Below are 24,306 nucleotides of genomic sequence, written 5' to 3'. Positions count from 1 at the left end.
GTGAAACGACAGGAAACAAACACCTGCAATAACGCCTGTGTCTGCCCACTCATCACGCAACCAGGAAGAGGAGGGTCTTTTATCCATTTACTTCAATGTTGGTATTTACATGTTTGAGAGGGATGTGTTTACACTGGCTTGTGGCTGGTATCTCTATGAAAAAGGTGGTCTTTTTCGGCTGGAAATATACAGTATATAATCTGGCTGGTTTCTGATAGTCCAGGGATAGTTATAGTTAGGTAGTGAGAGAGATTGCAGGTTCAAATCCACCCCTGTATGCCAGATACAGTGGCAAAACCGTCTACTGAATGTACGTCATTACGTTACAGTATACCTGCATAGTCCTTGATGCTGGTATCTCACCTGGTAGGAATATCTACAGTCCGTCAAAGATGGGCTCTGTATCTGAACGGTCTCGGTGCTGTGAAGGTGTGTGTTTACCTGGCCGGTACCTCGATGTTGGAGATGGCGTAGAAGTACTTGAGCAGGTTGTCTTTCTGGACGTAGGTGCCGCCCAGAGCGGGCCTGAGGAGCCGCAGGCGCAGGTTGGTGAAGGTGAAGAAATCCCTCAGGCCCTTCATGGTCTCCATACGCGTGTACAGGCTGTCCGTGTTCATCATCTTGGGCCCGGCGAACACGGAGAAGCGCGCCCGCACCTCGAAGCGCACGTTCTTCTCGTTCTTGGAGCCCACCCAGCGCGAGTACTGCTCGGTGCAGATGACCCGGGTCAGGTTGGTGGCGGAGAGGTCCTGGACGCGTTTGGAGGGCATCCCGAAGGCCTCCATGCAGTCGTCCGCGTAAAACTGGTACGGCTGCCACGTCCGGCCCTTGTCCAGGGACTTGTCCAGGACCATGACGGTGGGCCGGCCGTACTCGAACGTCACCACCACGTCGTCCGTCAGCTCCAGGCTCTTGTTCCAGGACAGCGAGATGTTGGCCAATAGGGGCTCTGGGAAACGGGACCATGTGACCGTCTGCCAATAGGTGATGAGGCCGCCGCGCTCGCGGTCCTGCATCAGCTGAGGGGGGTGAGCCAGGTCGGGATTGGAGGCGTCGCACTCGTCACTGCAGAGGTAGGGGTTCTCCTGGAGGGAGGGAGGGAGGGAGGGAGGGAGGGAGGGAGGGAGGGAGGGAGGGAGGGAGGGAGGGAGGGAGGGAGGGAGGGAGGGAGGGAGGGAGGGAGGGAGGGAGGGAGGGAGGGAGGGAGGGAGGGAGGGAGGGAGGGAGGGAGGGAGGGAGGGAGGGGAAGGGGGGAAGGGGGGGAGGGAGGGAGGGGAACGAGTTAGTGATGATTCATGGGTCACTGCAGTCCCGCACAGACTGATACTGATATGTAAAACTGTTGTGTTTACAGCGGCGAAACTATGCTGCTAAAATACAGGTTCTCTAAGATGGTCCCAGTGACTGATTACTGCTGCGATCACAGTGTCCTGTATCACAGTGCATTTGTTTTGACTGACTATGTCACACTGTATGCAGATATTGCTTCAAACTGAAGACCCTGCGTAAACTATAAATATGTATATATATACTGTATATATAGATGTGTATATAAATATATACATGTGGGTGTGCCTGTAGCTTCGAGGACTGTCGTTGTGTGTGTGTGTGTGTGTGTGTGCTCCTAAACTGCAGTCGCAGGCCGCTGTTCCAGTGACACACATGAGGACGGATTACCAAGAGGATTGGTGTGCGGTCTTCCCTGACCTGCTAATCCCAAAGAAAACATGTCACACAGCACAATGGCCAACCGGGCCACAAAATGTCACGGAGTCTCCTACACACGCACACACACACAAACATGATTTCCTTCACATTCTGTTATACAGAGTATTCCACAACACTGACTTATATAAAACATCAGGGCTAATGGTGTGTGTATGTGTTTGTGATTCTGCATGTGCGCTCCAAGATTGCTGTCCAGTCTGTGTGTGTGCTTCAAGACTCTGTTTGTGAATGTATGTGTGTGTGTGTGTGCGTGTGTGTGTGTGTGTGTGTGTGTGACTGTGGGTGTGTGTCTCTGTGGGTGTGTGTGTTCTAGCCAGTGAAACCACTAACCAGGTGTCCAACAAAGAGTTTGATCCTCTCTCTTCAACCTGTCACACCAGGTGGCTGTGCTACTAAACCGGCTATTATCCACACAGGATCCCTGTCTCTCACATCCCTGTGAAAGAGCAATGGGGCAACCTTGCACAGTGCTAAGTGGTATAAGCCTTCAGTTAAAGACCATTAGCCTGCGACCGAGTGCTGTTTGCTGGCTTACTGATGCACAGTTAGCCTTGTCGCTAACCAAACGGCCGCCTGCTCATTGAAAGACAGTAAGCTTGCCGCACTGCCAGTAGATATGGATATGTATCTTAACATACAGTAAGCCCCTTGTTAGTAGACTCTCTGTGTTAAGCTGGTTCACTTCATAGACAATGACTGCTCCCATCTCTCTTTAGGGGCTGGACTTTAAAAGAAGAGGGGCTGGTAACGCTCCGTGAGGTTCTCTGCGGTCTCCTCCGGACCGTGCAGCTGGGAAAGAGCAGTTCTAATTGGGTCTGAGGGAACACACACCACACTATGCAGCTTATCAGGCCCAGCGTGGGGTGTACGCACACACACACATGCGGGCACACACACACACACGCGGGCACACTGGGCGAAGAGAGGAAGAGAGATGGGGAGGTGTGCGATGGAGGCTGATATAATAATAATCATTTAATATTAGCACCATGGAGGGATGGGGAGGGGGGGGGGGGGGATGGGGGGGAGGGGGATGGGGGGGCCCCGGGGACTAAATCAGGCAGTGATCATGTAAAATTCATCACAGGGACCCAGCCACACACACAAAAAATGGTTCTGATGGTGTTTTGATAAGGTTCTAGATCTTCTTCTTCTTCTGCTTGTGTGGTGTTCCGCTTCTGCTTCCGTGGAACCTGCCTGTCTATTTATAGTGCCGGTAGCTGTTTGTGATTCTAAACTGGGCGTCTCCGATCTGGGCCAGGATTATACCTCGTATGACACTAGTGCAGGACAGAACCTTCTAAACCAGGGGCTTAGAGGAGGAGGGGAGGAGGAGGAGGAGGAGGAGAGGGGCTTCAGGGCACTTATGGAGACACTGTCTGTCTGGGTTTGCATGTCATCCATTCTTTCTCGCTTACTGTTTCTCTCTCTCTTTGTCACTCTCTCTCTCTCTCTCTCTCTCTCTCACACACACACACACACACACACACACACTGTCAAGTCTGAACTCAGTAAACTCTCCCCAAACGGGGAGTAGCCCCAGTAGCCCTTACACTTGGAGAAACCCAGGACAGCATACGCAATGTCAAAAGGGCTGGATTGAGATGCTGGCAGTGCCTCTGCTGTTGTTGGGGGAGCAGCATTGAGCATTCAGACACCCTTCTCCTGGACCTGTCTTCAGGCTGGACTCTGGCTACAATACTCGACCCCTCTTTGTAGTTTCAAGAGGAGAGAATGAATAGTTAAAAAAATTAAAATAAAACAAGCGCTTTTGACAGTTTTAGTGATTCATTCTCTTTGGCCTTATAGACCACCCAATTAGTTTTAACGTCTTAATTTCTTATGCTATTTATTCTTTGTATTCCTCCCGAGCCTGTAACTGCGTGACATTGTGTATTTTTAATTGAATTATATCGTAAAGAGATTCCTGTCTTTACAAGTAACTCCCTGTTTAAATGACGAATAAATAAATAAATCCCTTCCTCATTAGACGAGACTCCTTCTCAGCAGTTTCCAGCTTGCGCACGGGGGAGGGAGGGAGAGAAGCGCGCACGAGAGAGAGAGAGAGAGATAGAGGAAGACGTACAGCAAAAGAGAGAGGGAGTTCCAGAGGGAGGGGAGAAAAAAGAAAGATAAGAGAGGGGAGTAAAAAGGGGAGGGGGGGGGCAAAAAGGGGAGGGATGGAGCGAGAGAGGAGGGGGAGTAAAACGCGAAGGCAAAGCACAGCGGCATCTCCTGTGGGGCACGAGCAGGCAGGAGTGACTGAAACTCCATCTAAATCATTCATGAGAAGCAAAAGCTTCTCTAAAGGAAGACAGCATAACTCTCCCTTGCATATTCAATCTCACACTAACTCTCCTGCACACTGCAATTAAACACTGAGACACGAAATGACACTGACGGGAAAGTCAGAATGCGAGTAGCCCACCTTAGACAGTTGGTGAACCCAAAAGGAGGCCAAAAAACGGCTTTTAAACTCCAGATTGAGAGTGTTATAACCCTGAAGTATTTAACAAAACTAACCCAACAACTCACCAGGGTACAGAACCGTTCTGGGGGGTTGCCGCACGTGATACCAGTAGGGTCCACGCGCACCTGCATGAGCTCTTTCATGGCCATGGGTTTGGGCTGGCAAGCGTAGAACTCCCAGTTTGGTCCGTCGTCCGTGCTCACCAGGGACTTGCAGACGTCATACTGCCCCACAGACAAAGTGGCGCAGTGTAGGAGTAACAGCACCCGCGAGAGCAGAGCGGCCGGACGGACCCTCGACATGGTCAGAGACCCTGGATACGCACGGAGATGCGCCGTGCCACTGTGGCCTCGTGACGATAACCCGTCAGCCGGGAAACTGGTGGTCTGTCATACTGCCGGAGGTGAAAGGGTCAATACAACTCTCGGCTTGTCAAATTCTTCAACTCGTGTACCTCCAAAAATGTCAGGGATTAATTCGTAATAGTTTGTCTACAATACATGAATGAATCATTTGGCTACTTTTTAAGTGGATGTAAAGTTGCTTTCGCTTGACATTGTTTATCATAAGATGCAGACTTGTCACATCCTCCGTTGTCATATGATATCATCCATCCTGCCACGCGCAGTCTGCAAGTCGCCGGTGTCCTTGAACCTGTCCGTGAGGGGACTCCGTGGACCAGCCGTGCCCACGGTCCTCTTTCATGTCAGTCGGTGCACGTACGGACGGCTTGGCGCGCTCGCTCTGTAGAGCAGAGGGGATCAAATATATTAGTCTCTCGTTGCAGTGACTTTATTCAAAAATAAATTGAGGGTTCATTAAATGAAAATATTCATGAAATTGTATTTAATAAATAATTTGCCCTTTGTTATAACAGGCCTCCAAAAAACGAGACTTTAGGCTACAATATAATTGAACGCATAGCTTATATCTTGCTTGAATGTTAGAACCGGCCGCAAACGGTTAGTTACCTACTTTATACATTTATCTAGAACCCTGCAGTTAAATTATAGCCTCTGTCAATTAACGGTCCATCGGCATCTCTTAGCATTTCGTAGTGCACGCTTGAAGTCTTCAACTTGTGACAAGTCTCCAGTTTTCCTCTCTTCTTGTTATGTTATGCCTAGACCATTTCAGTCACATTTGTGGAACATATATGCTTTCCTGAAAGGCTCAATTAAAATATGAAAGAACTGTGATAATAACCATTGAGAAACCAATAAAATATCAATAGCTACACTAATAAGAGTGGTGGGTTACAGTTCTAAGACTGAGATCTGCGTTGAATTCTGAAAAATATATTATATATAAACATAATGAAGATTGTACTTACCGAATGAATGAAGTCTACATACAGTATGTTTGACTTTGTGCTCTTATATTTATTCTGTCACTGCAGATCCTGTCCTCCCCTTAAGAAGATTAGGCAGAGATTCTCATCGCTCTATTACTTCTTGCTCGCAGTACTTTTGAAGTGAGTCGCGCGCAGGGTTGTGGCTGGTGCCTTTGGTCACGGGAACGTAGAAGCAAAAGAAATGGTCGAATGATCTACCACAGACAGATTACTTTTAGGCAGGGTCTTCTCTCACCTCTCTTTACTTTAAATAACAATCTCCAGTGTGCCACAGGCTAAGCTACTCGCTCAAGGACAGATGTATCTATCTTTCGCCTTCTCTGTTGCCATTGGTAATTGATTAAACTGTATCTGTGTATCAAGCGTATGCGCAACTTCATCTCACCGCCCAGAAATAGAGGCGTCCCACGAGCGAGCAGGTCCGATCTCCACCCTGCTTAAAGGAGCAGTCCGTATAAATAGCCTACTCACCACACACTGCATCTAAAATACAACTCTGCGGTTAGACTAGCCAAGGCTATTTTAACTCTAGTGTCTGAAGTATGTGAGTTGTTAAATTGTTTTGGTTTAGTAATGAGAGACATGGTAATCTTCATAATTTATGATTCGAGATTGTTGTTGTAGTCTATAGCTTAATTCGGCTTAGCCAAGCATTTGGGAATCAATTCTGCGGACTACACGCATGTCGCTGTCCGTGGTCCTGATGCCCGACCACAGGTTGGGACAGTAGACCAAGGAAATGGAGAGGTGAAAACTACATTTCCCATGCAAGCGCTGCGAATGACGTTCATTGTGCGCCACTCTGCTTTTTGGTCCAGTAGAAAGAAAACATGGCGGACGTAATGAATGTTGGTGTAAATTTAGAAGCATTTTCTCAGGCTATCAATGCTATTCAGGCACTTCGTTCAAGTGTAACAAGGGTGTTTGATTCTCTTAAAGATGGAATGAAAAATAAAGAAACACTCGAAGGGCGGGAAAAGGTTTTCACAACCGAGTTTCAAGACAATCTGCAGTCAGTGAATCGCGATCTAAAGTGAGCAACGGTAGCTAGCCAGCAAAAAAGACCCGGTAGCTATAAACATTGCAAAACTGATATACGTGTGTGTTTGACTTAAACCAGTGCTGATGTGTGTTGTTTGTGAGTAGTGAGTTGGAGCGTTTAAGTACTCTGGTTGGACGTCCGTCAGAAAGCCACCCTCTCCACAACAGTGGTCTGTTAAGTCTGGATCCAGTTCAGGACAAGACTCCTCTTTACAGCCAGCTACTGCAGGCATACAAATGGTCCAACAAAGTGAGTAACCTGAGAACTGAGTGCTTGCTTGCACGATCGATTGTTTCATAGTGTGCCTGTCTTGTCCGTCAAACGGATTTCGTTCCGTCTATCCGTTTTCTATTTCCAAAATTCAGCCTGTTCGTCTGCTTGGAAACCCGTCTACGTGCCGTTCTGTTTTCTTGTTTTGCCTCTACGTGTCTGGGGTTCTGTGTTCTTTCGGCCTGTCGATCACCATCCTCAGTCCGTCATGACAACAGGAAAGGATGCATGTTAAAGCTACTCTCTCTCTCCACTGTTTGATGTGGTATGAAAGAACAAGGGCTCTTCTGTTGATAACACACAGCTGGTCCCCACTTCAAAACACATACACTTAGATTCCACTCTGGCACCCCCCCCCCCCCCCTCCTGCCCCCACTCCAGGGGAATATAGCTCACACTACCCACTTCACATTGAAGTGGTCAAACCCTTTAAAATCATTCCTCATTTCCTGCCTCCATTTTTTTGTGGCAGCATCAGTGTGTGTCCTTTGATCACGTGTAATTCCAGTAGGGGGTCTCTGTCTATCTCACACGCACACACACATACACACACACACAGGCTCTCGCTTCCCTCAGTGCTTTTAGAGAGATTGGTGTTTGTGTGAAGGGTGCCCTTGTCCTCTCCTGTGTTGTCAGAGACGAAAGAGAGGTTACAGAAACTCCACACATGCCTGTCACCGGGAGAACATACACTAGCATCAGCGGTGACCTCATGACTTTTAGAGTCGCTGCCCAATAACGTCTGTAGAAGTATAATACGCCTAGACTGTGTGTGGGCCTGTGTTGAGCTTTGTGTGGCTGGAGAGGTGTGTGTGTGTGTGTGTTGGGGTGAGGGGACATGTTACCTGCAGAATCTCTACCCACAGACTCCATACAGACTCCCTACCTGTACCCTCCCTACCTGTACCCTGCCTACCTGTACCCTCCCTACCTGTACCCTGCCTACCTGTACCCTCCCTACCTGTACCCTCCCTACCTGTACCCTGCCTACCTGTACCCTCCCTACCTGTACCCTCCCTACCTGTACCCTGCCTACCTGTACCCTCCCTACCTGTACCCTCCCTACCTGTACCCTCCCTACCTGTACCCTGCCTACCTGTACCCTCCCTACCTGTACCCTGCCTACCTGTACCCTCCCTACCTGTACCCTGCCTACCTGTACCCTCCGTACCTGTACCCTGCCTACCTGTACCCTCCCTACCTGTACCCTGCCTACCTGTACCCTCCCTACCTGTACCCTGCCTACCTGTATCCTCCCCACCTGTACCCTGCCTACCTGTACCCTCCCTACCTGTACCCTGCCTACCTGTACCCTCCCTACCTGTACCCTGCCTACCTGTACCCTGTCTATCTGTACCCTCCCTACCTGTACCCTCCCTACCTGTACCCTCCCTACCTGTACCCTGCCTACCTGTACCCTGCCTACCTGTACCCTCCCTACCTGTACCCTGCCTACCTGTACCCTGTCTATCTGTACCCTCCCTACCCACAGCCTGGCTGGCAACAGCCTTGTCAGCGTCAAAGTGCAGACTCCTCGACTGACTGAAGACTTCCTTAACTTCAAACTCCCTAACTTCAGGCTCCCTGGCTGAGAGGAACTTTTATTATCCGTGGGTGCCGCAACTCTCTGTGTCCTCGGGCCTCCAGCTCAGATCGGGTCTCCAAGGTGACTTTGCCTGGGGCGGCCCTGTGCTCCTCCTCAGCCAGCCAGTGGCCTCTGCTTAACCCACACCGCTAATGAGCTACAATTAGTCCTCCTGTCGTGGAGACACAGCTCACATCCACACGCTCTCCACCCAGCGATGAGAGGTGGCTCTGTGTGCTGTCTGGATGGGCCCTCTGTTTCGCTTCAGTACACACATGCACACACATGCACACACATGCATACATAAGCACACAGTCATTAGAGCAGAAGGTGACTTCTAGGTTTATCATGTTAGGAAGTTCTGGTGTGAATAAAGTCTCCACCTCTGGTAGTGTAGAACAGACAGGCTGGCTGGCTGGCTGGCTGGCTGGCAGGCAGGCAGGCAGGCAGGCAGGCAGGCAGGCAGGCAGGCAGGCAGGCAGGCAGGCAGGCAGGCAGGCAGGCAGGCAGGCAGACAGGCAGACAGACAGACACATACATGAAAACAGACATACAGTCAGATAGAAAAACAGAAAGAGCAGATTAATTGGTCAGCCTGTCTTATCTAGATTAAGGGGTGCTGGTGGGTACTGTTTTGAAAATGTCCTGTTAGAAGCCGTTTGATCATGCTCTGACTGCTAAAGCCAGCTTCCTTATTATTTTTGGGAGGAAGAAGGGTGTGTGTGTGTGTGAGAGAGAGACTGTGTTCCTGTGTATATTGTGTGTGTGTGTGTGCAAAGCTGTATGTTCTGTGCAGACTTGGTGTGTTGGCTTGTGTTCTCAGTGTGTGTGTGTGTGGGCGGGTGTGAACACTAACTCCTCATTAAAGAGGTGGGAGACAGTAGGGGACCTTTGATAAGGCAGGACCAGTATTTTCTCTTCTGAAGGCCACACATTCATCAGCAGCAGGGAGGACCTTTCATTTAAAGGTGGTTCGGCATCCTTGCTCTCGTGTGTCTGGATACAGCAGCCATGGAATGCAGGCCGAGCCTTCTTGGTGGCGTTTTGTGAAAGAACAGTAGCCAGTGCAGGTTCTTATCTCCCTTTCTTTACCAGATCCTGTACCAACCTCGTGAGCTGCTGAGGTACTATGTCTGTGTGAGAGGTCGATGAGAGGTCGCTACGGTTTGAACGTGGGATGACCTTTGACCTTAGCCTTTTGTCTCTTCCTGTCCCGTAGTTGCAATACCATGCTGGGCTCGCCTCCAGTTTGCTCAACCAGCAGTCACTCAAACGCTCAGCCAATCAGATGGGAGCATCAGCCAAAAGAAGACCCAAAGTCCAGCCCAGTACGCTGGTCCTGTCCCCGCAGTGAGTACGCCTCGCCCCTCCATATCTGTAGTTCTTAACCGGATTTGTAGTTCTGACCTCCCAGAGGGGTCACAGCTGTCCTTCTGCACCATTAAGACCCTGAGTGCCCCAAGAACAAGAGGGACCGGAGGAAGAGAGTGATTGCTGAGCCAGAGATGAGGGTGGAGGAGAGGTGCTGGGGGGGGGGGGGAGGGAGGGTTGGATGGGCGGCGAGATGAGAGAGAGATTGAAGGAGATGCTGGAGAGGGTTCCCCAGCTGGCAGACGAGGTGGAAGGCAGATGCTTTGTTTTCATCCTCTGTGTCTCCACCAGAGATGGAACACACCTCTTAACACTGAGTACAAATACCGCAATTAGCAAACCTCAGAAAAGGGGCAAACTCTTGAGTTAAAACCGACAGACCTTGCGTGTGTCTGGCCGGTCGTGATCAGGACCCGCCTGTCCAGCGCTGGAGGCTGGAACGCACCCTCGCCTCAGTTTCTGGTTGTCGGAAGGAAAAGGAACGGTTTCACTGGATGGGTTCAGTCAGGGAGGGAGCTGGAGAGAGGGGCGGGCGGGCGAACGGGCGAGCGAGCATCAGGGCAGGAGAGAAAATTGCATCTTCCGCCTCTATGGTAACCGCAGACATCTCTGAATGTCACATCCTCAGGCTCTAGTGAAGTTCCTTCTGGCTTGAAGGCTCTTATCTGGCATTCTGGACAGACAGACATGCAGACAGACAGGCAGACAGGCAGGCAGACAGACAGGCAGACAGGCAGAGAGAAAGGCAGAGAGAAAGGCAGACCTCACCTGTTGAAACACCTGGTAGTTTGGCCCCGGTTTTGTTGTCAGGATTATCAGACACTTCTCCTGATGATTCCTTCCTTGTGTGGCAGGTATGTGGATGATGTCATCTCCAGGATCAGGCGCATGTTCCCTGACATGCCCATAGAACTGTTCCGACCCAACGGAACCTCAGCGGTGCTGCTGGTGAGCCCTCACACACATCGCACACACACCGCACACACGCCTCACACACACACCGCACACACACCTCACACACACACCGCACACACACCTCACACACACACCGCACACACACCTCACACACACACCGCACACACACCTCACACACACCGCACACACACCTCACACACACCGCACACACACCTCACACACACCTCACACACACCGCACACACACACCTCACACACACCTCACACACACCGCACACACACCGCACACACGCTGCACATCAGTTGGAGGTTAAACTAAACAGCAATGATTCCTCACGTGTGTGTGTGTGTGTGTGCGCAGGTCACGCTAGGGAAGGTCCTAAAGGCCATCTTGGTGATGAGGAGTTTGTTCATCGACCGCACCATCGTCAGAGGTTTCAACGAGAACATCTACTCTGATGACGGCAAGGTCAGGGGTCAGGGGTCAGGGGGAGCCGTCTGAGTCCTACAGTCGGGTTTCTACAGTAGAAACAATCATCATGTTTCATAATCTTGACAACAATCCTCCTCTCTGTCTCCAGCTGGATATCTGGTCCAAGTCCAACTACCAGGTGTTTCAGAAGGTGAGGGCCGACCATTGCCACGACAACTGACACGAACTGTGGTATCTTCGCTCTCTACAGTAGAAAGATAATTTTTAATGAGCTCTCCTGTCTCTTTCTGTTTCTCTCTCTCTGTTTCTCTCTCTCTGTTTATCTCTCTCTCTCTGTTTATTTCTCTCTCTCTCTCTCTCTGAGTATCTCTCTCTCTCTTTCTGTCTGTCTGTCAGGTGACGGACCACGCCACTACAGCTCTGCTGCACTACCAGCTCCCCCAGATGCCTGATGTGGTGGTACGCTCCTTCATGGTGAGAAGGGAGGGGATGGGATGGAGAGGAGGATAGAGGGGGAGGGGATAGAGGGGCAGGGGGGGGGGGGAGGATAAAGGGGGAGGGGGAGGAGGATAGAGGGGGGGGGGTAAGTAGAGTATGAAAAGGTTTGAGGGAGAGTAAAGTAAAAGTCAAGGTTGAAGAGGAGAGATGAGAAAGGTGTCAATCCATTTTACATTTACATTTTTGTCATTTAGCAGACACTCTTATCCAGAGTGACTTACAGTAAGTACAGGGACATTCCCCGAGGCAAGTAGGGTGAAGTGCCTTGCCCAAGGACCCGTCATTTTGCAGGGCCGGGAATCAAACCTGCAACCTTCTGATTACTAGTCCGATTCCCTAACCGCTCAACCACCTGACTCCCTTAATCCACCTCCAAGCAGGTGTATCATTTTCTCTCATTTAGCCGGTCTGTGTTTCTCTCTCTTCCCTCCCTCCCTCCCTCCCTCCCTCCCTCCCTCCCTCCCTCCCTCCCTCCCTCCCTCCCTCCCTCCCTCCCTCCCTCCCTCCCTCCCTCCCTCCCTCCCTCCCTCCCTCCCTCCCTCCCTCCCTCCCTCCCTCCCTCCCTCCCTCCCTCCTTCTCTCCCTGTCCTCCCTCCCTCCCCCCTCCCTCCCTCTAGACGTGGTTGAGGAGCTACATCAAGTTGTTTCAGAGTCCGTGTCAACGATGTGGACGCTTCCTACAGGACGGCCTCCCGCCCACCTGGAGAGACTTCCGCACCCTCGAGGCCTTCCACGATACCTGCCGGCAGTAACACACACACAGTGTCAGCCCTTCCACGATACCTGCCGGCAGTAACACACACACAGTGTCAGCCCTTCCACGATACCTGCCGGCAGTAACACACACACACACAGTCTCAGCCCTTCCACGATACCTGCCGGCAGTAACAGACACATATACCGCTGTAAATATGCACACACATGCTCTCACCCACTTTACACTTAACAAAAAAAAAAAATAGCTTTGCATCCCTCAGCCCCCCCCCCACCCATCCCCCCATTGTTTTTGAAGTATTAAATATTTCATGCTGTGAGTTGGCAGGGTGTGTGGAGAGGGTGTGTGTGAGCAGGAGATGTAACCCAGAAAATCTGTGATTTCAATTTGGTTCCAAACTCCTCACCTACTTTTGTAAACCCCTGAAACCTCCTGAAAAAAAATCCTCTTTTGTAAACTCCTGAAAAAAAGTTATGTTTTGTAATATTAATAATTTGAAATAAAGTTGTAAAATAGTTCATGAAAACCTGGTCATGTGTACTCATGGTCGAAACTAGTTTACACTTCTCTCTTATGATGAATTAATGTTCCTGGTAGTTTTGCCTTCCCCCCAAGTCACAACATACCCAACCTACGCATTCAGAGACATGAATAATGGAAGTTGTTTACCTGCTCTGGTCTACTGAACACGTTTGCCTTTGTAATGTTTGTGATGACAGACTTTTCGGGGCCTTATTAGGAACTCTCCTGCTGTGCTAGGCAGAGAGCGCGTAGTGAAAGGTGTGCTGTTCTGGCTGTGCCTGGAATTTAAACGTACTCAACATCAACTATAATCTTTAAACTGTAAATTCTCAATTGTAATCTTAAGGAGAGATGACGTCTGTGATCAGCCCCATGCCTCACAGCTCATCTAGACCACCATCTATCAGGGACGGCGTAGAACTAGACCACAGAGAACAGACCTCGCTCACCCCTCTGGATTACAATATGGATGATTCTCATCTAGCCAAATACCAACTTCTGCCTGGGCAGCATTTCTCACTGACAACGCTTTTTTATTAAATATATGCAAATTAACTCTCAGGTGTTGTAACAAATGTCTCCCCAGAACGATGACTGGCGTACTCCCATGCCAACCGACTGGAAGATTTTAAATTCTGTCAAGAGTATCGGGGCCGAGAGGGTTGTAGAACTGTCGATGAGTTATGATTCCGATGTTGCTAGGCATGTGTTTAGTGGTTACTGGTTAAGCATATGAGGTGATAGGTGGTTGGTGATATTGATCTCCAGTGTTTAGTGTCTGTGTGACAGTGTAATGATCTGTGATGATGTGTCTGTATGTGAGTGCTTGTATCATGCAGAGTAGGGCTTGCTGTAGTGCTTGTTACTCCACAGGAGTCTCTGCAAGGGGGCCTGGGGGAAGGGGGGGGGGGAGACAGGTTATCACTAATAATAACATGCTAATCTATCACTTCCTGCTTTATCAGCCAATCAATGACTGCCGTGGTCAGCTTGGCAGAGAGTCGATAAAGCCACGAAAATTGGCCGCACAATGAACAAACATCTTTCCAGTTCTGTCCTCCTCTCTCATCTTGTCTCTTGTAATGAATTCATCGGAACGGTGTCTGATTTGAGTTCACGAATCTAATAATTTACTACAGTGAAATAATATTCATGGAGGAAGAACACGACTAACCTTTTCTTAGAATGAATAATGCATCTAATGTTTATTTGAGCCTCATTATTGCATTCATTACTTCAGCTGGCTCGTCCTGGGCAGTCAGACTGGAGTCGTGGAGGTTTAGTCTTCAGAAGAACAAGACACTTTACACACATACTTACTGTCTCACATGCACACACTATCATTCTCAGTCTCTGAGTCTCTATCACACACATATATGCCACTAACTGATACTATATCACTGGTATTTTTCTGTTTTCCCCAGCCCTAGTTTAGCCTTCATTATTTTCCTGCTGAATGTAATTGAAACACCACGTCGTCCTGTCAGGACAGGACAGGGGTTTTGGATTGTGTGGATCCTAATGGTTCTAGTTAGCCTGTCATATTCCCGTGGAATCTGCGAGCGGGGAGAGAATTAGGCGGCCTGCATTCAAATGAGAAGCCATGTTAGAGATTCCTTTTGATGGAACATCTATTTGAATATCTTTCAAGCTGTTTTCCTTTAAAGGTATCTCACACATCTATCTCTGTAACTTCAGTACCCACAGCAAGACAGACATGCTCTGGAGCTCTGGTGATCCGGGCAGTGTTGAGTTCTTCATGTAGATGGACTCTCTCGCAGCTCAGAGCCAGAGAAGGTTAACACTGTCCTGAGGCTGCTGCAGAAAGAGAGAGGTCTTGTCCATATTCACTGACTCACTGGAAACTGTGTGTTTGTGTGTGTGTGTGTGTGTGTATCCGTGGTTGGGTGTGTGTTGGGTAAATGACGTCTTTGATGATGAACAAGCTGAGGCAATGAACATGCCTAGGCAGGCTGAGCCAACTGCCATTTATATTGCAGATGCACACACACACACACAATACACACACACACAGTACACACACACACATACAGTACACACGCACGCACACACTCGCAGAGACTCCACCTTCTGAATAATATGAATATTACTAGAATCAGACAGCCTGATCTGTTTTTGTATTATTAAAACACTGTGCCTCAAGACTAATCTGATAAATATCCAATGAAAAGGCATGTATTTTTTTAAATTATATTTTAAACTTTTTAACTGCTAGTTAAGTGCAACATATGGTAGTTATATGCATACTCTCATTCATGTAAACTCATTTAAACCAATTTGAATGGGACGTGTTTTTTATTAGACTTAATGGTGATGAAGAATTTTTGTAATGTGAGACTAAAAGGAAACCGTTACAGAGAACCTTATAGCGTGTTCCAGGGTACTATGTCGACAGCGCCATTGGGCTGCGCTTCAATACCGCCATCTAGTGAATTAATGGGAGTTTTACATGTGCAGTTCTCACAGTAAACCACCAGATGGCGATAGTTAAGCGCAGCCCTATGGAACGGGTTTTTAAGGGGCACTGTTTCGACAGGGCCATTAGGCTGCGCTTTAATACCGTCATCTAGTGGTTTAAAGTTTGAATTACAAGTGCAGTTCTCACAGTAAACCACTAGATGGCGATGGTAAAGCGCTGCCCTATGGAACGGGTTTTTAAGGGGCACTGTTTTGACAGCGCCATTAGGCTGCGCTTCAATACCGCCATCTAGTGAATTAATGGGAGTTTTACATGTGCAGTTTTCACAGTAAACCACCAGATGGCAATGGTTAAGCACAGCCCTATGGAACAGGTTTTCAAGGGGCACTGTTTCGACAGCGCCATTAGGCTGCGCTTTAATACCGCCATCTAGTGGTTTAATGTTTGAATTACAAGTGCAGTTCTCAGAGTAAACCACTAGAGAGCGATGGTAAAGCGCTGCCCTCGAGTAACAGACCGACTGGGAGGGTGAAGGATGTCATACCTTTACGGAACTTGAAACTTTGAGCTAACTGTATAACGAAGGGTGTCCAGTTCATCGCGCTTAACAGTTTCTATTTATAAAAAATGGAAACAAAAGGATAAGCATATACACGTACCACTTTTGATTGAAGTATTCCTGATCCTTGCTTTGAAATGTCGGGGAAGCTCGAGACTAAACAGGGTAAGCTTAGAATAAAATTGTCATTTGTTACATCCGTGTTTCTTTGCCACACCAGATAGCAGAGTTTACGTTGAAAGCTAAACTAGGCGATTGTATTAACATTTATGTATTTTGTTTGTGTGTGAATGTGTGCGCGTGTAAATTGCCCATGTGTTATTATCTATGGATACATCTTTCGTAAACCCACGACACATCCCTCTCTTCATCTCTCTTAACCCTTGTCCGTCTGTGTGTTTTCACCCCTCCAGATGCTCAGCGCTCTCACCTGTCTTCCTTCACTATGAAGCTGAAGCACAAATTCCACTCTCCTAAACTCAAACGGAGTCCTTCTAAGAGTGTCCGCCAAACTCCCGAAGAACACACCCGCAGGTTCGTGCCGAAATCTGAAAACAAGGTGGGTACCTTACCTTAGTAGGCTGGTAGTCGATGTGTGGTTTGTGATAGATAAGTCATTGATGTGTGTGTGTCTCTGTGTATCTTTTTAGCGTCAGAGTCAGTTAGAGGTCCAGGAGAAGGAGGTGGTCAGTGCCCTTCGGTATTTCAAAATCATCGTGGATAAGATGGCTGTGGACAGCAGACTTTTAGGGATGCTTCCAGGTTCTGCCAGCAAGGTTCTGGAGGCTGTTCTACAGCTGTTCCAGACGGAACCCACCATGCAGCAGCGGTACAGAACCTATATCCTTGAATCCTAACTCCTAACCCTTAACACTTAGATCCTAACTTCTAACCTGGGTCTTGTCCTGTTCCTCATAGCCCTGCAGTTTCCTGTCTCCTGGATCCTGTCTACCAGAGTGTGGCTGACCTCATCCGCTGGTCTGACCAGGTCTTTCTGAACGGAACCAACAAGGACGATAAAGATTCCACCGTCACAACAGTGATCAAAGCAGTGCTGGATGGTGTGAAGGTAATGTCGACATGCAGCGTTACTGAGGTTACCTCCCTGAGGAAAATGTTGAGACAATGGTAGATTACACCTGGTAGATTACACCTGGTAGATTACACCTGGTGGATTACACCACAGATTACCACAGGAAGTTCTTGTGTCTGTTCATCGTTACTTCCTTCCCCCAGGAGCTGGTGAAGATGGCCATGGAGACAGAGGAAGATGCTTCTCAGACACCCCCTGTCAGACCATCATCACCTTCCCCATCTCAAGCCTCAGCCCCAGCCTCAGCCCCATCTCAAGCCTCAGCCCCAGCCCCAGCCCCAACCCCATCTCAAGCCCCAGCCCCAGCCTCAGCCCCATCTCAAGCCTCAGCCCCAGCCCCAGCCCCAGCCCCAACCCCATCTCAAGCCCCAGCCCCAGCCCCAACCCCATCTCAAGCCTCAGCCCCAGCCTCAGCCCCATCTCAAGCCCCAGCCCCAGCCTCAGCCCCATCTCAAGCCTCAGCCCCAGCCCCAACCCCATCTCAAGCCTCAGCCCCAGCCCCAACCCCATCTCAAGCCCCAGCCCCAGCCTCAACCCCATTTCAAACCTCAGCCCCGGGTGGAGAGGAGATGAGGAACATGATGGAGGCCTGGACTTTAGCCCACGTCCAGCCTGCTGAGCCCCGGCCCCAGCCCCAGTCTCTCCCCAGTCTGAGGAGGGAGGACGCCCCCCCTAAGCCCCCCATCTTCAGTGGGAACGCAGCAGAAAACAGGTGGGAGCATCGGTCAGGTTCACTCTAACTTTAAACAAACCACTGTGGCCATACGACCGGTTACAACATTCAACACAACTAGTTAACTCTGGTGGTTTTACGTGCTGGCGTGTAGAGACAGCGCACACTGTTAAAACTGTTTTGTGTATGTGTCTTTGAGAGAGAGTGCAGTGGAGTAAGGTGTGAAAGAAGCAACTTCCTCTGAGCAAACGTGTTCTCAGAAGTGGACTGAAGTTCACACACACACACACTCCCTTTGTTGTCAGTGTGGCCTGTGTCTTCTGTCACACACACACACACCCACACACACTGTCATCATGGTGTGTGGTTAATGCTGTGTTTGGTTCCCAGTCCTCCAGTTCTCCCACCTAAGAGACGATCATCGGTCCCCAGCGTCCTCCCCTCCTCCACCCCCCTCCCCTCCTCCACCCCCCTCCCCTCCTCCACCCCCCTCCCCTCCTCCCGGATCGCTGTGGTGGCCCCCATGAGGAGAACCACTCTCCCACCCCCCAACAGCATCCTGAATATACCGGTACAAACACACACACACACACACTAACACACATACATACAATACATACACACAAACACACACACAGTACACAGTACACACACACACTTTGATCTGCCAGACATAGTGACCAATCGCAATGGCATCCCCCCCCCCCCCCCAAACGACCCGGCCGGGGCCGTGTGTGTTTGTGTGTTTTTGTGTGTGTGTGTGTCAGGAGTGTGAGGAGAAGTGTGCGTCAGACTGCAGGGAGGAGACTGTGGACTGGAGAGCGGAGGGTGGGCTGGAGCAGGCGTTCCCAAGAGGGAGCTGGTGGTGGGACAGAGGAGCAGGAGGACCCCTGGATCGGCTCAACAGACTCAGTGGACCTAGTTTAACTGGCTCAGATGGTATGAACCATGACCCACACACGCACGCACGCACGCAGCACACACACACACACACACACACATACACACCACCATTGAGGTCCGGGAAGTGTGTGTGTGTGTGTGTGTGTGTGTGTGTGTGTGTGTGGGGGGGGGGGGTCGTGAAAGAGTATGTTTCTGCTTCTGTGGGAGGAAGTGACACATGTTGGTATTTCCTGTGCCGGAGTGCACAGTGTTGCGCAAGGTTCACTGAGAGCAGACAGATCGACAGAGATAGAACAAACATACTCCTGAAAGGAGTAAACAGTTTGCATCATTTAAGTTGAGCTAACTAGATCGTTTTTTGTTATTCTCACAAATACTGTGTCTGTCTGTGTGTGCGTGTGTGTGTGTAGACACCAACAGTGACCAGTATGATCCGGACTATGATTTCCTGCTAGAAGATCTGTCCAATCAGGACACCCTCCCTCCCTTAGGGGGCAGTCTCAGCCCTGTGGCTGAGGCCACCAACCACGAGCCCTCCTCATCCTCCTGCCCTCCAGCCCTGCCAGAAAAGAAGCGCAGAAGCCACGCCCCCCAGAGCCCTGTCTCCCAGAGTCCCGCCCCTCCAGAGCGTTGTCTCTCCGTTTACGACAACGTCAATTGTGAGGACGACTGTTCGACTCCACCTTTCCCGCTCTTCCTCCCCGTGTTTCCCAGCATGCACCAGGATGATGCCCCGCCCAATAGCCCGCCTCCTCTACCAGAGAAGAAGACCCGTCACAGTGAGTATCAGACTGACTGTAGGAGTTGGCGGAGCTGTAACAGTCTGTATTCTCTGTGAGCACTCTCCCTTAAATCACCCCTCTCTCTCCCCCTCTCACCGCCTCCTCCTCTCTCCCACTTTCACTTTCGGCCAAAAAGTATCGAAAGTTTTAACAAATATTTTCGAAAAAACGTTAAAACAAAAAAATATTTTTGAACAAAACATTGCGCAAGGTAGAATTTTCTCCCGGAAAAGTTATTTTTAAACACGAGTATATATACTTCTACATGAGTGAAGGGTGTGTGTACTTTTGCCATCTCTGCTCTCACCACAACTGCCTCCCTTCCCCCTTCCCTCTCCCCCTTCCCCTTCCCCCTCCATCCCTCCCTGACAGTAATGCAGTACATGCAGTTTATGGAAGACTACTGTGAGCCTCAGCCCTCGATGTTCTACCACAGCAACCAGAGCAAGAGGTCCTACCACCTGAGGAACCAACGTTTCCAGGAGGCCTGCCAGCTCACGGACACCCTCCCCGCGCCCTCGCTGCCCCCCAAACAGAGACAGCAGGTGGGTCACTGCCACCAGGCTCCTCCCGTCTCAAGTTGAGGAGATGTGATGCGGGAGGGATTATGACACAATGGTTTTTTTCCGTCGTTGCCAGGGTGACAGCAGTGTTCCGGAGGACTGTCAGGAGATGCCGAGCTCAGAGAGTCTTCAGACAGACGCTAGCGACCTGGACCTGACAGAAGACTGGTGAGGTCACATGTTGAACATCTGATAACATCTGTTCATGAGAGGACACCCATAAACCATAAACACATTGCCTCTGAAAGGGGCAGGTTTAGGTTGGTCTAGGTGCAGTTCTATGGGCGTAAGTGAAGCCCACTATGATATATCTTGTCAAAAAAAGGCTATACACATGTTTTTGTAAAAAAAATAAAAAAAAAGAGTATGTTTGTCATAAACAGCATTGTTTTATTTTAAAACTTTTCATTGTTGCCATGCTGTTGTTGTTGTTCCTGTATTTGCAGTAGTCTCAGCAGCCAGGAGAAGGAGAGCTTGTCCCTGGTCGACCACTCACAGATCAAGTCCCTGCTCACCCTAAAACAGGAGGTACACCCTGACCTTTGACCTCTCACTCCTGACCTGGACCGACCTGCTGGTGGAGCCTGTATTCAGCTAGCCTTATGAAACACAATCTGTCAATGTGCGGTTGCTATGGTGACGTCAGAGTGACCCTCTGTGTGCTATTTATGTCCTGCCTGTGTTCTGTCTTTCTCTCTGCCTGTCTGTCTGCCTGTGTTTTGTCTGTCTGTGTCTGTCTGTCTGCCTGTCTGTGTTCTGTCTGCCTGTCTGTCTGCCTGTCTGTCTACCTGTGTTCTGTATGTCTGCCTGTCTGTCTACCTGTGTTCTGCCTGTCTTTCTGCCTGTTTGTCTACCTGTGTTCTGTCTGTCTGCCTGTCTGTCTACCTGTGTTCTGCCTGTCTGTCTGTCTGTCTGTCTACCTGTGTTCTGTCTGCCTGTCTGTCTGTCCGTCTGTCTCAGGACGATGATGGCCCAGAAGTGCGGGCAGGTCCTGGCGACATCCTCTTGGTCCACGCCACAGAGACAGACCAGCAAGGTACACATTTACCCACAATTCCTTTGTGCGTTTCTAAGACCTCGTCATTCCAGCCTTATCAGGGAGGGAAGAGAGGGTGTTCTGACCATGTTGGGCCTTCTCTCCTCCTGCAGATATAGTGATGTACTACGAAGCCTTCTTGACAACTTACAGAACCTTCATCACCCCCGAGGACCTGGTTAAGAAGCTGCACTACAGATATCCTCCATAGAAGTACAGCCTATAGACCTGTGATCTCTCCTTACATAGACAGACCCCTTCAGACCCTAGATATACCCAGATATAGAGTCCATAGACCCTAGATGTCTCTCTCTCTCTCTCTCTCTCTCTCTAAAAATATATATATATACAGTCTATGCTTATAGAACCTAGATATCCGTAGACATAGATCCTGTCTGTACACTAGATACAGAGACGAACTGGACTATATAGCTCTCCTCTATGTAGGAAGTTCTGGTTCCTTGACCCAGATGAACGTACAGCCGGTTTTGCCACAGCACGGACGCCAGCAGGAAGGTGATGAGCCGGAACAGCTTCTGTGTCCTGGCCCGCGTGGTCGATGAGCTCTGGTAGGTCCAAATTCCCCCAAGACGCCCTGTCTCATTTGTAGGGGGGTGGGACCAGTGGTGGACATGTTTACATGTCTTCATTTGTTTGCTCTGAACTGCCCCCCAACAAACCTTTCCCCCCTCTCCCACCCTCTTTCCCACACGCTCATCCTCCTTGTTCCCATCCTCTCCCTCCTCTCCCTCTCCCTCTCCCCCCCCCCCCCCCCCCCCCAGCGGAGTGGAGCTGTCAGAGGAACTGCTGCGCTTCCTGCTGGAGCTGGTGTTCCGGCTGCTGATTGGTGGAGAGCTCAATCGAGCCCGTCTCCTCCGATCTAACATCCTGAACAAGGTGGAGAAGAGGAGGAGGCTGAACTCAACCCTCTGCCTTTGCCCGTTGGCCGCACGCGGTGTAGCCGCCAGGTACACACACACTTGCACGCACACACAGGCTACACACATACTCATAGATTTGCATGACACCTGTGTTGTTTGTACCTATGTGTGTGTGTGTGTGTGTATGTGTGTGTGTGTGCTTTCTCTCAGGCCAGGGACTCTGCATGATTTCCGAAGCCATGAGATAGCTGAGCAGCTTACGCTCCTGGATGCTAAGCTCTTCTACAACATCGAGGTGAGAGGGACCTGTCTCTCCTCTTTCTCTAACCTGTCTGACTGCCCCAACCTGTCTGTCTCTCCCCTGTCTCACTCTCTCTAACCTGTCTGTCTGTGTGTGTCAGATTCCTGAGGTGTTGCTCTGGGCCAAAGAGCAGAATGAGGAGCGTAGTCCAAACCTGACACAGTTCACGGAACACTTCAACAACATGTCCTACTGGTCTGTTTGTCCTCCTGTCTCTCTCTCTCTGGCTGGCTGTCCACCTGTCTGTCTGTTCTTTTGGTTGGTAAACTGTCTGTCTGTCTGCCTGTCTGTGTCCTGCAGGGTGCGTTCCTTGATCATGCTGCAGGAGAAGGCGCAGGAAAGGGAGAAGCTTCTCCTCAAATTCATCAAAGTCATGAAAGTACGTCCAACCACCACGCGATGCTGCGTTAATTCAAAGAGCTGCTCACTTTTGGTTATTTTTTGTGTGTTTTTGTAGTTAATGTACCTGTTCATCATCTCCCTTCCTTTTTCAACAGCACTTAAGAAAACTGAATAACTTTAACTCCTACTTGGCAATATTATCAGCACTGGACTCCGCCCCTCTACGGAGACTGGAGTGGCAAAAGCAAACGTCTGAGGTGAGGGGGGGCTGTGTGGACCAATCATAACTGATCTGGGCCAGGGGGGCCAATCAGAATAGAGTTTGGCAGAGTGGGCCCACCAAAAGTTACCTTGACCAAAAGGATGGGTAAAGCAAAAGTGACCGGGCCTTGTCTAAGAGTGTGTGTGTGTGTGTTTTCTCAGAGCTTGGAAGAATACAGCTCCCTGATAGACAGCTCCTCTTCCTTCAGAGCGTACAGAACAGCACTGGCTGAAGTTCAACCTGAACACCCCTGCATACCCTACTTGTAAGTAAAAACCCTACCTGTAAGTACCTGTGTACAATACCTTTATACCCTACCTGTAAAGCTCTTCATCTCTCTGCTTGCCTGCTTGGGGTTTCCAAGGGGCCTGATCTTGCAGGACCTGACGTTTGTCCACCTGGGGAACCCAGACTTGGTGGAGGGCAAGGTCAATTTCTCCAAACGCTGGCAGCAGTTCCACATCCTGGATAGCATGAGGTGCTTCCAGCAAAAGTACGTACCTGGGACACTGTGACACAGTTTGGTTGAGATCACTAAACACAGCTACCCTCTTCCTGTTTCTGCACCCCATCCAAAGGCTTAGGTTGGGATGAGTTTGTGGTATGTAATTGTCTCTCTATCTCTCTCGCTTTCTCTCTTGTTTTCTATGTGTTCTCTCTCACTCCCTCTCTAGTCATTACAATCTCAAACAAAACGAGGACATTGTCTCCTTCTTCAACGACTTCAACGACCACCTGGCGGAGGAGGCCCTGTGGGAGCTGTCTCAGAAGATCAAGCCTCGCAACGCCACGCGGCGCACAGAGCCACAGGAACAGACTTAGCCCCCGTTGGGAGGACAGCACATGTGAGACAGGACTGGTCTGTCAACTCCCAGGGGAAAGACAGAGGCAATACCAGGGGGATGCATGGAATTGGACTAATCACACACTCCAGATACAGGGTCTCACTGGACCAAGGACCCACTCGAGGTCTCCTTGAACCAAGGAGAGCTGGAGAGCTGGGTGATGCAACCTGGGGGAAAATCACAGGTGGCATTTGTATCTACTGTGTAGGAGAAGTATAGTAGAAGTATTAAGAAGTATATAGGAGAAGTAGGCCTACTGTAGAAGTACTGTACTGTGTAGAAGGAGCACAATAGGCTTTATAGAAGAGTCTTCCTGCCAGAAGGAGATCATAATCATAATTGTGTTGTTAGATCAAAATCATGTGTAATGGCACCAGAAAGACTGAGGTACTGAGGTAAAGCAGTGGCTTGAGAAGACTGAAGATATGAAACCACAGCTCTGCTGCTGGACAGCTAACAGGATATTCAGTATCAATATAACTGTGCAACTGTGGTAATGAGATGAGTATGTATGCGAGTGTGGTGTCTGCTTCCATATGTCTGACTAGATCCCCTATTTAACAGGGAAGTGAAACTTCAGATGTATCACGAATCTATTCTTTCAGCCAGTCTTTTAAAGTAACTCGGGGAATAAATTAAGCCTTTTATATATATTTGACATTTGTGTTGTGTTTGTATACTTTATAGATAGCTACGTAATTTGTCATTTAAAGTGCCAGGGTCA

The 24,306-nt window shown here is 49.6% G+C and overlaps 3 protein-coding genes across 3 annotated transcripts in view; 2 read left to right on the top strand and 1 right to left on the bottom strand.

Annotated features, from left to right (window-relative positions):
- The window catches only part of ntng2a (netrin g2a), a 21,956-nt gene extending 16,951 nt beyond the window's left edge, over positions 1–5,005 (bottom strand). The window contains exons 1-2 of the mRNA XM_084690030.1: positions 4,264–5,005; positions 442–1,085 (exon numbers count right to left, since the gene is read on the bottom strand). Of these exons, the coding sequence (XP_084546156.1) occupies positions 442–1,085; positions 4,264–4,500 (881 nt within the window). The 5' untranslated portion in view covers positions 4,501–5,005. The remainder of the gene's footprint in view (positions 1–441; positions 1,086–4,263) is intronic.
- A 1,348-nt stretch (positions 5,006–6,353) lies between these two features.
- Positions 6,354–12,906, top strand: med27 (mediator complex subunit 27). Its single transcript, XM_084690263.1, has 8 exons — positions 6,354–6,585; positions 6,699–6,843; positions 9,669–9,799; positions 10,675–10,768; positions 11,096–11,203; positions 11,316–11,357; positions 11,564–11,641; positions 12,283–12,906. Exons 1-8 carry the CDS (start codon positions 6,383–6,385, stop codon positions 12,415–12,417), a joined length of 936 nt encoding a protein of 311 aa, XP_084546389.1. The 5' UTR covers positions 6,354–6,382; the 3' UTR covers positions 12,418–12,906.
- Positions 12,907–15,905: 2,999 nt separating this feature from the next.
- Positions 15,906–24,240, top strand: rapgef1a (Rap guanine nucleotide exchange factor (GEF) 1a). Its single transcript, XM_084690795.1, has 23 exons — positions 15,906–16,066; positions 16,315–16,460; positions 16,552–16,730; positions 16,820–16,970; positions 17,138–17,408; positions 17,541–17,706; positions 18,058–18,238; positions 18,435–18,606; positions 18,981–19,349; positions 19,725–19,897; positions 19,992–20,083; positions 20,362–20,443; positions 20,876–20,951; positions 21,065–21,149; positions 21,428–21,520; positions 21,734–21,919; positions 22,043–22,127; positions 22,234–22,328; positions 22,434–22,512; positions 22,631–22,732; positions 22,899–23,002; positions 23,102–23,230; positions 23,412–24,240. The coding sequence occupies exons 1-23, from the start codon at positions 16,039–16,041 to the stop codon at positions 23,557–23,559; spliced, it is 3,192 nt and encodes a 1,063-aa protein (XP_084546921.1). The 5' UTR covers positions 15,906–16,038; the 3' UTR covers positions 23,560–24,240.
- Positions 24,241–24,306: the final 66 nt, after the last annotated feature.

This window comes from Hypomesus nipponensis, chromosome 24, assembly GCF_054491055.1.
Source record: "Hypomesus nipponensis isolate SF chromosome 24, ASM5449105v1, whole genome shotgun sequence".
Taxonomy (NCBI): domain Eukaryota; kingdom Metazoa; phylum Chordata; class Actinopteri; order Osmeriformes; family Osmeridae; genus Hypomesus; species Hypomesus nipponensis.
Note: the sequence above shows the minus strand (reverse complement) of the source record. Positions and strands in the feature narration are given on the sequence as shown.

Coding starts and splice junctions, on each gene's coding strand:
- med27 (XM_084690263.1), top strand. CDS start 6,383: ATGGCGGACGTAATGAATGTTGGTGTAAATTTAGAAGCATTTTCTCAG. Junction 6,844..9,668: donor CATACAAATGGTCCAACAAA/GTGAGTAACCTG, acceptor CCTGTCCCGTAG/TTGCAATACCATGCTGGGCT. Junction 11,358..11,563: donor ACTACCAGGTGTTTCAGAAG/GTGAGGGCCGAC, acceptor TCTGTCTGTCAG/GTGACGGACCACGCCACTAC.
- rapgef1a (XM_084690795.1), top strand. CDS start 16,039: ATGTCGGGGAAGCTCGAGACTAAACAGG. Junction 20,952..21,064: donor CACAGAGACAGACCAGCAAG/GTACACATTTAC, acceptor CTCCTCCTGCAG/ATATAGTGATGTACTACGAA. Junction 22,733..22,898: donor GGCAAAAGCAAACGTCTGAG/GTGAGGGGGGGC, acceptor GTGTTTTCTCAG/AGCTTGGAAGAATACAGCTC.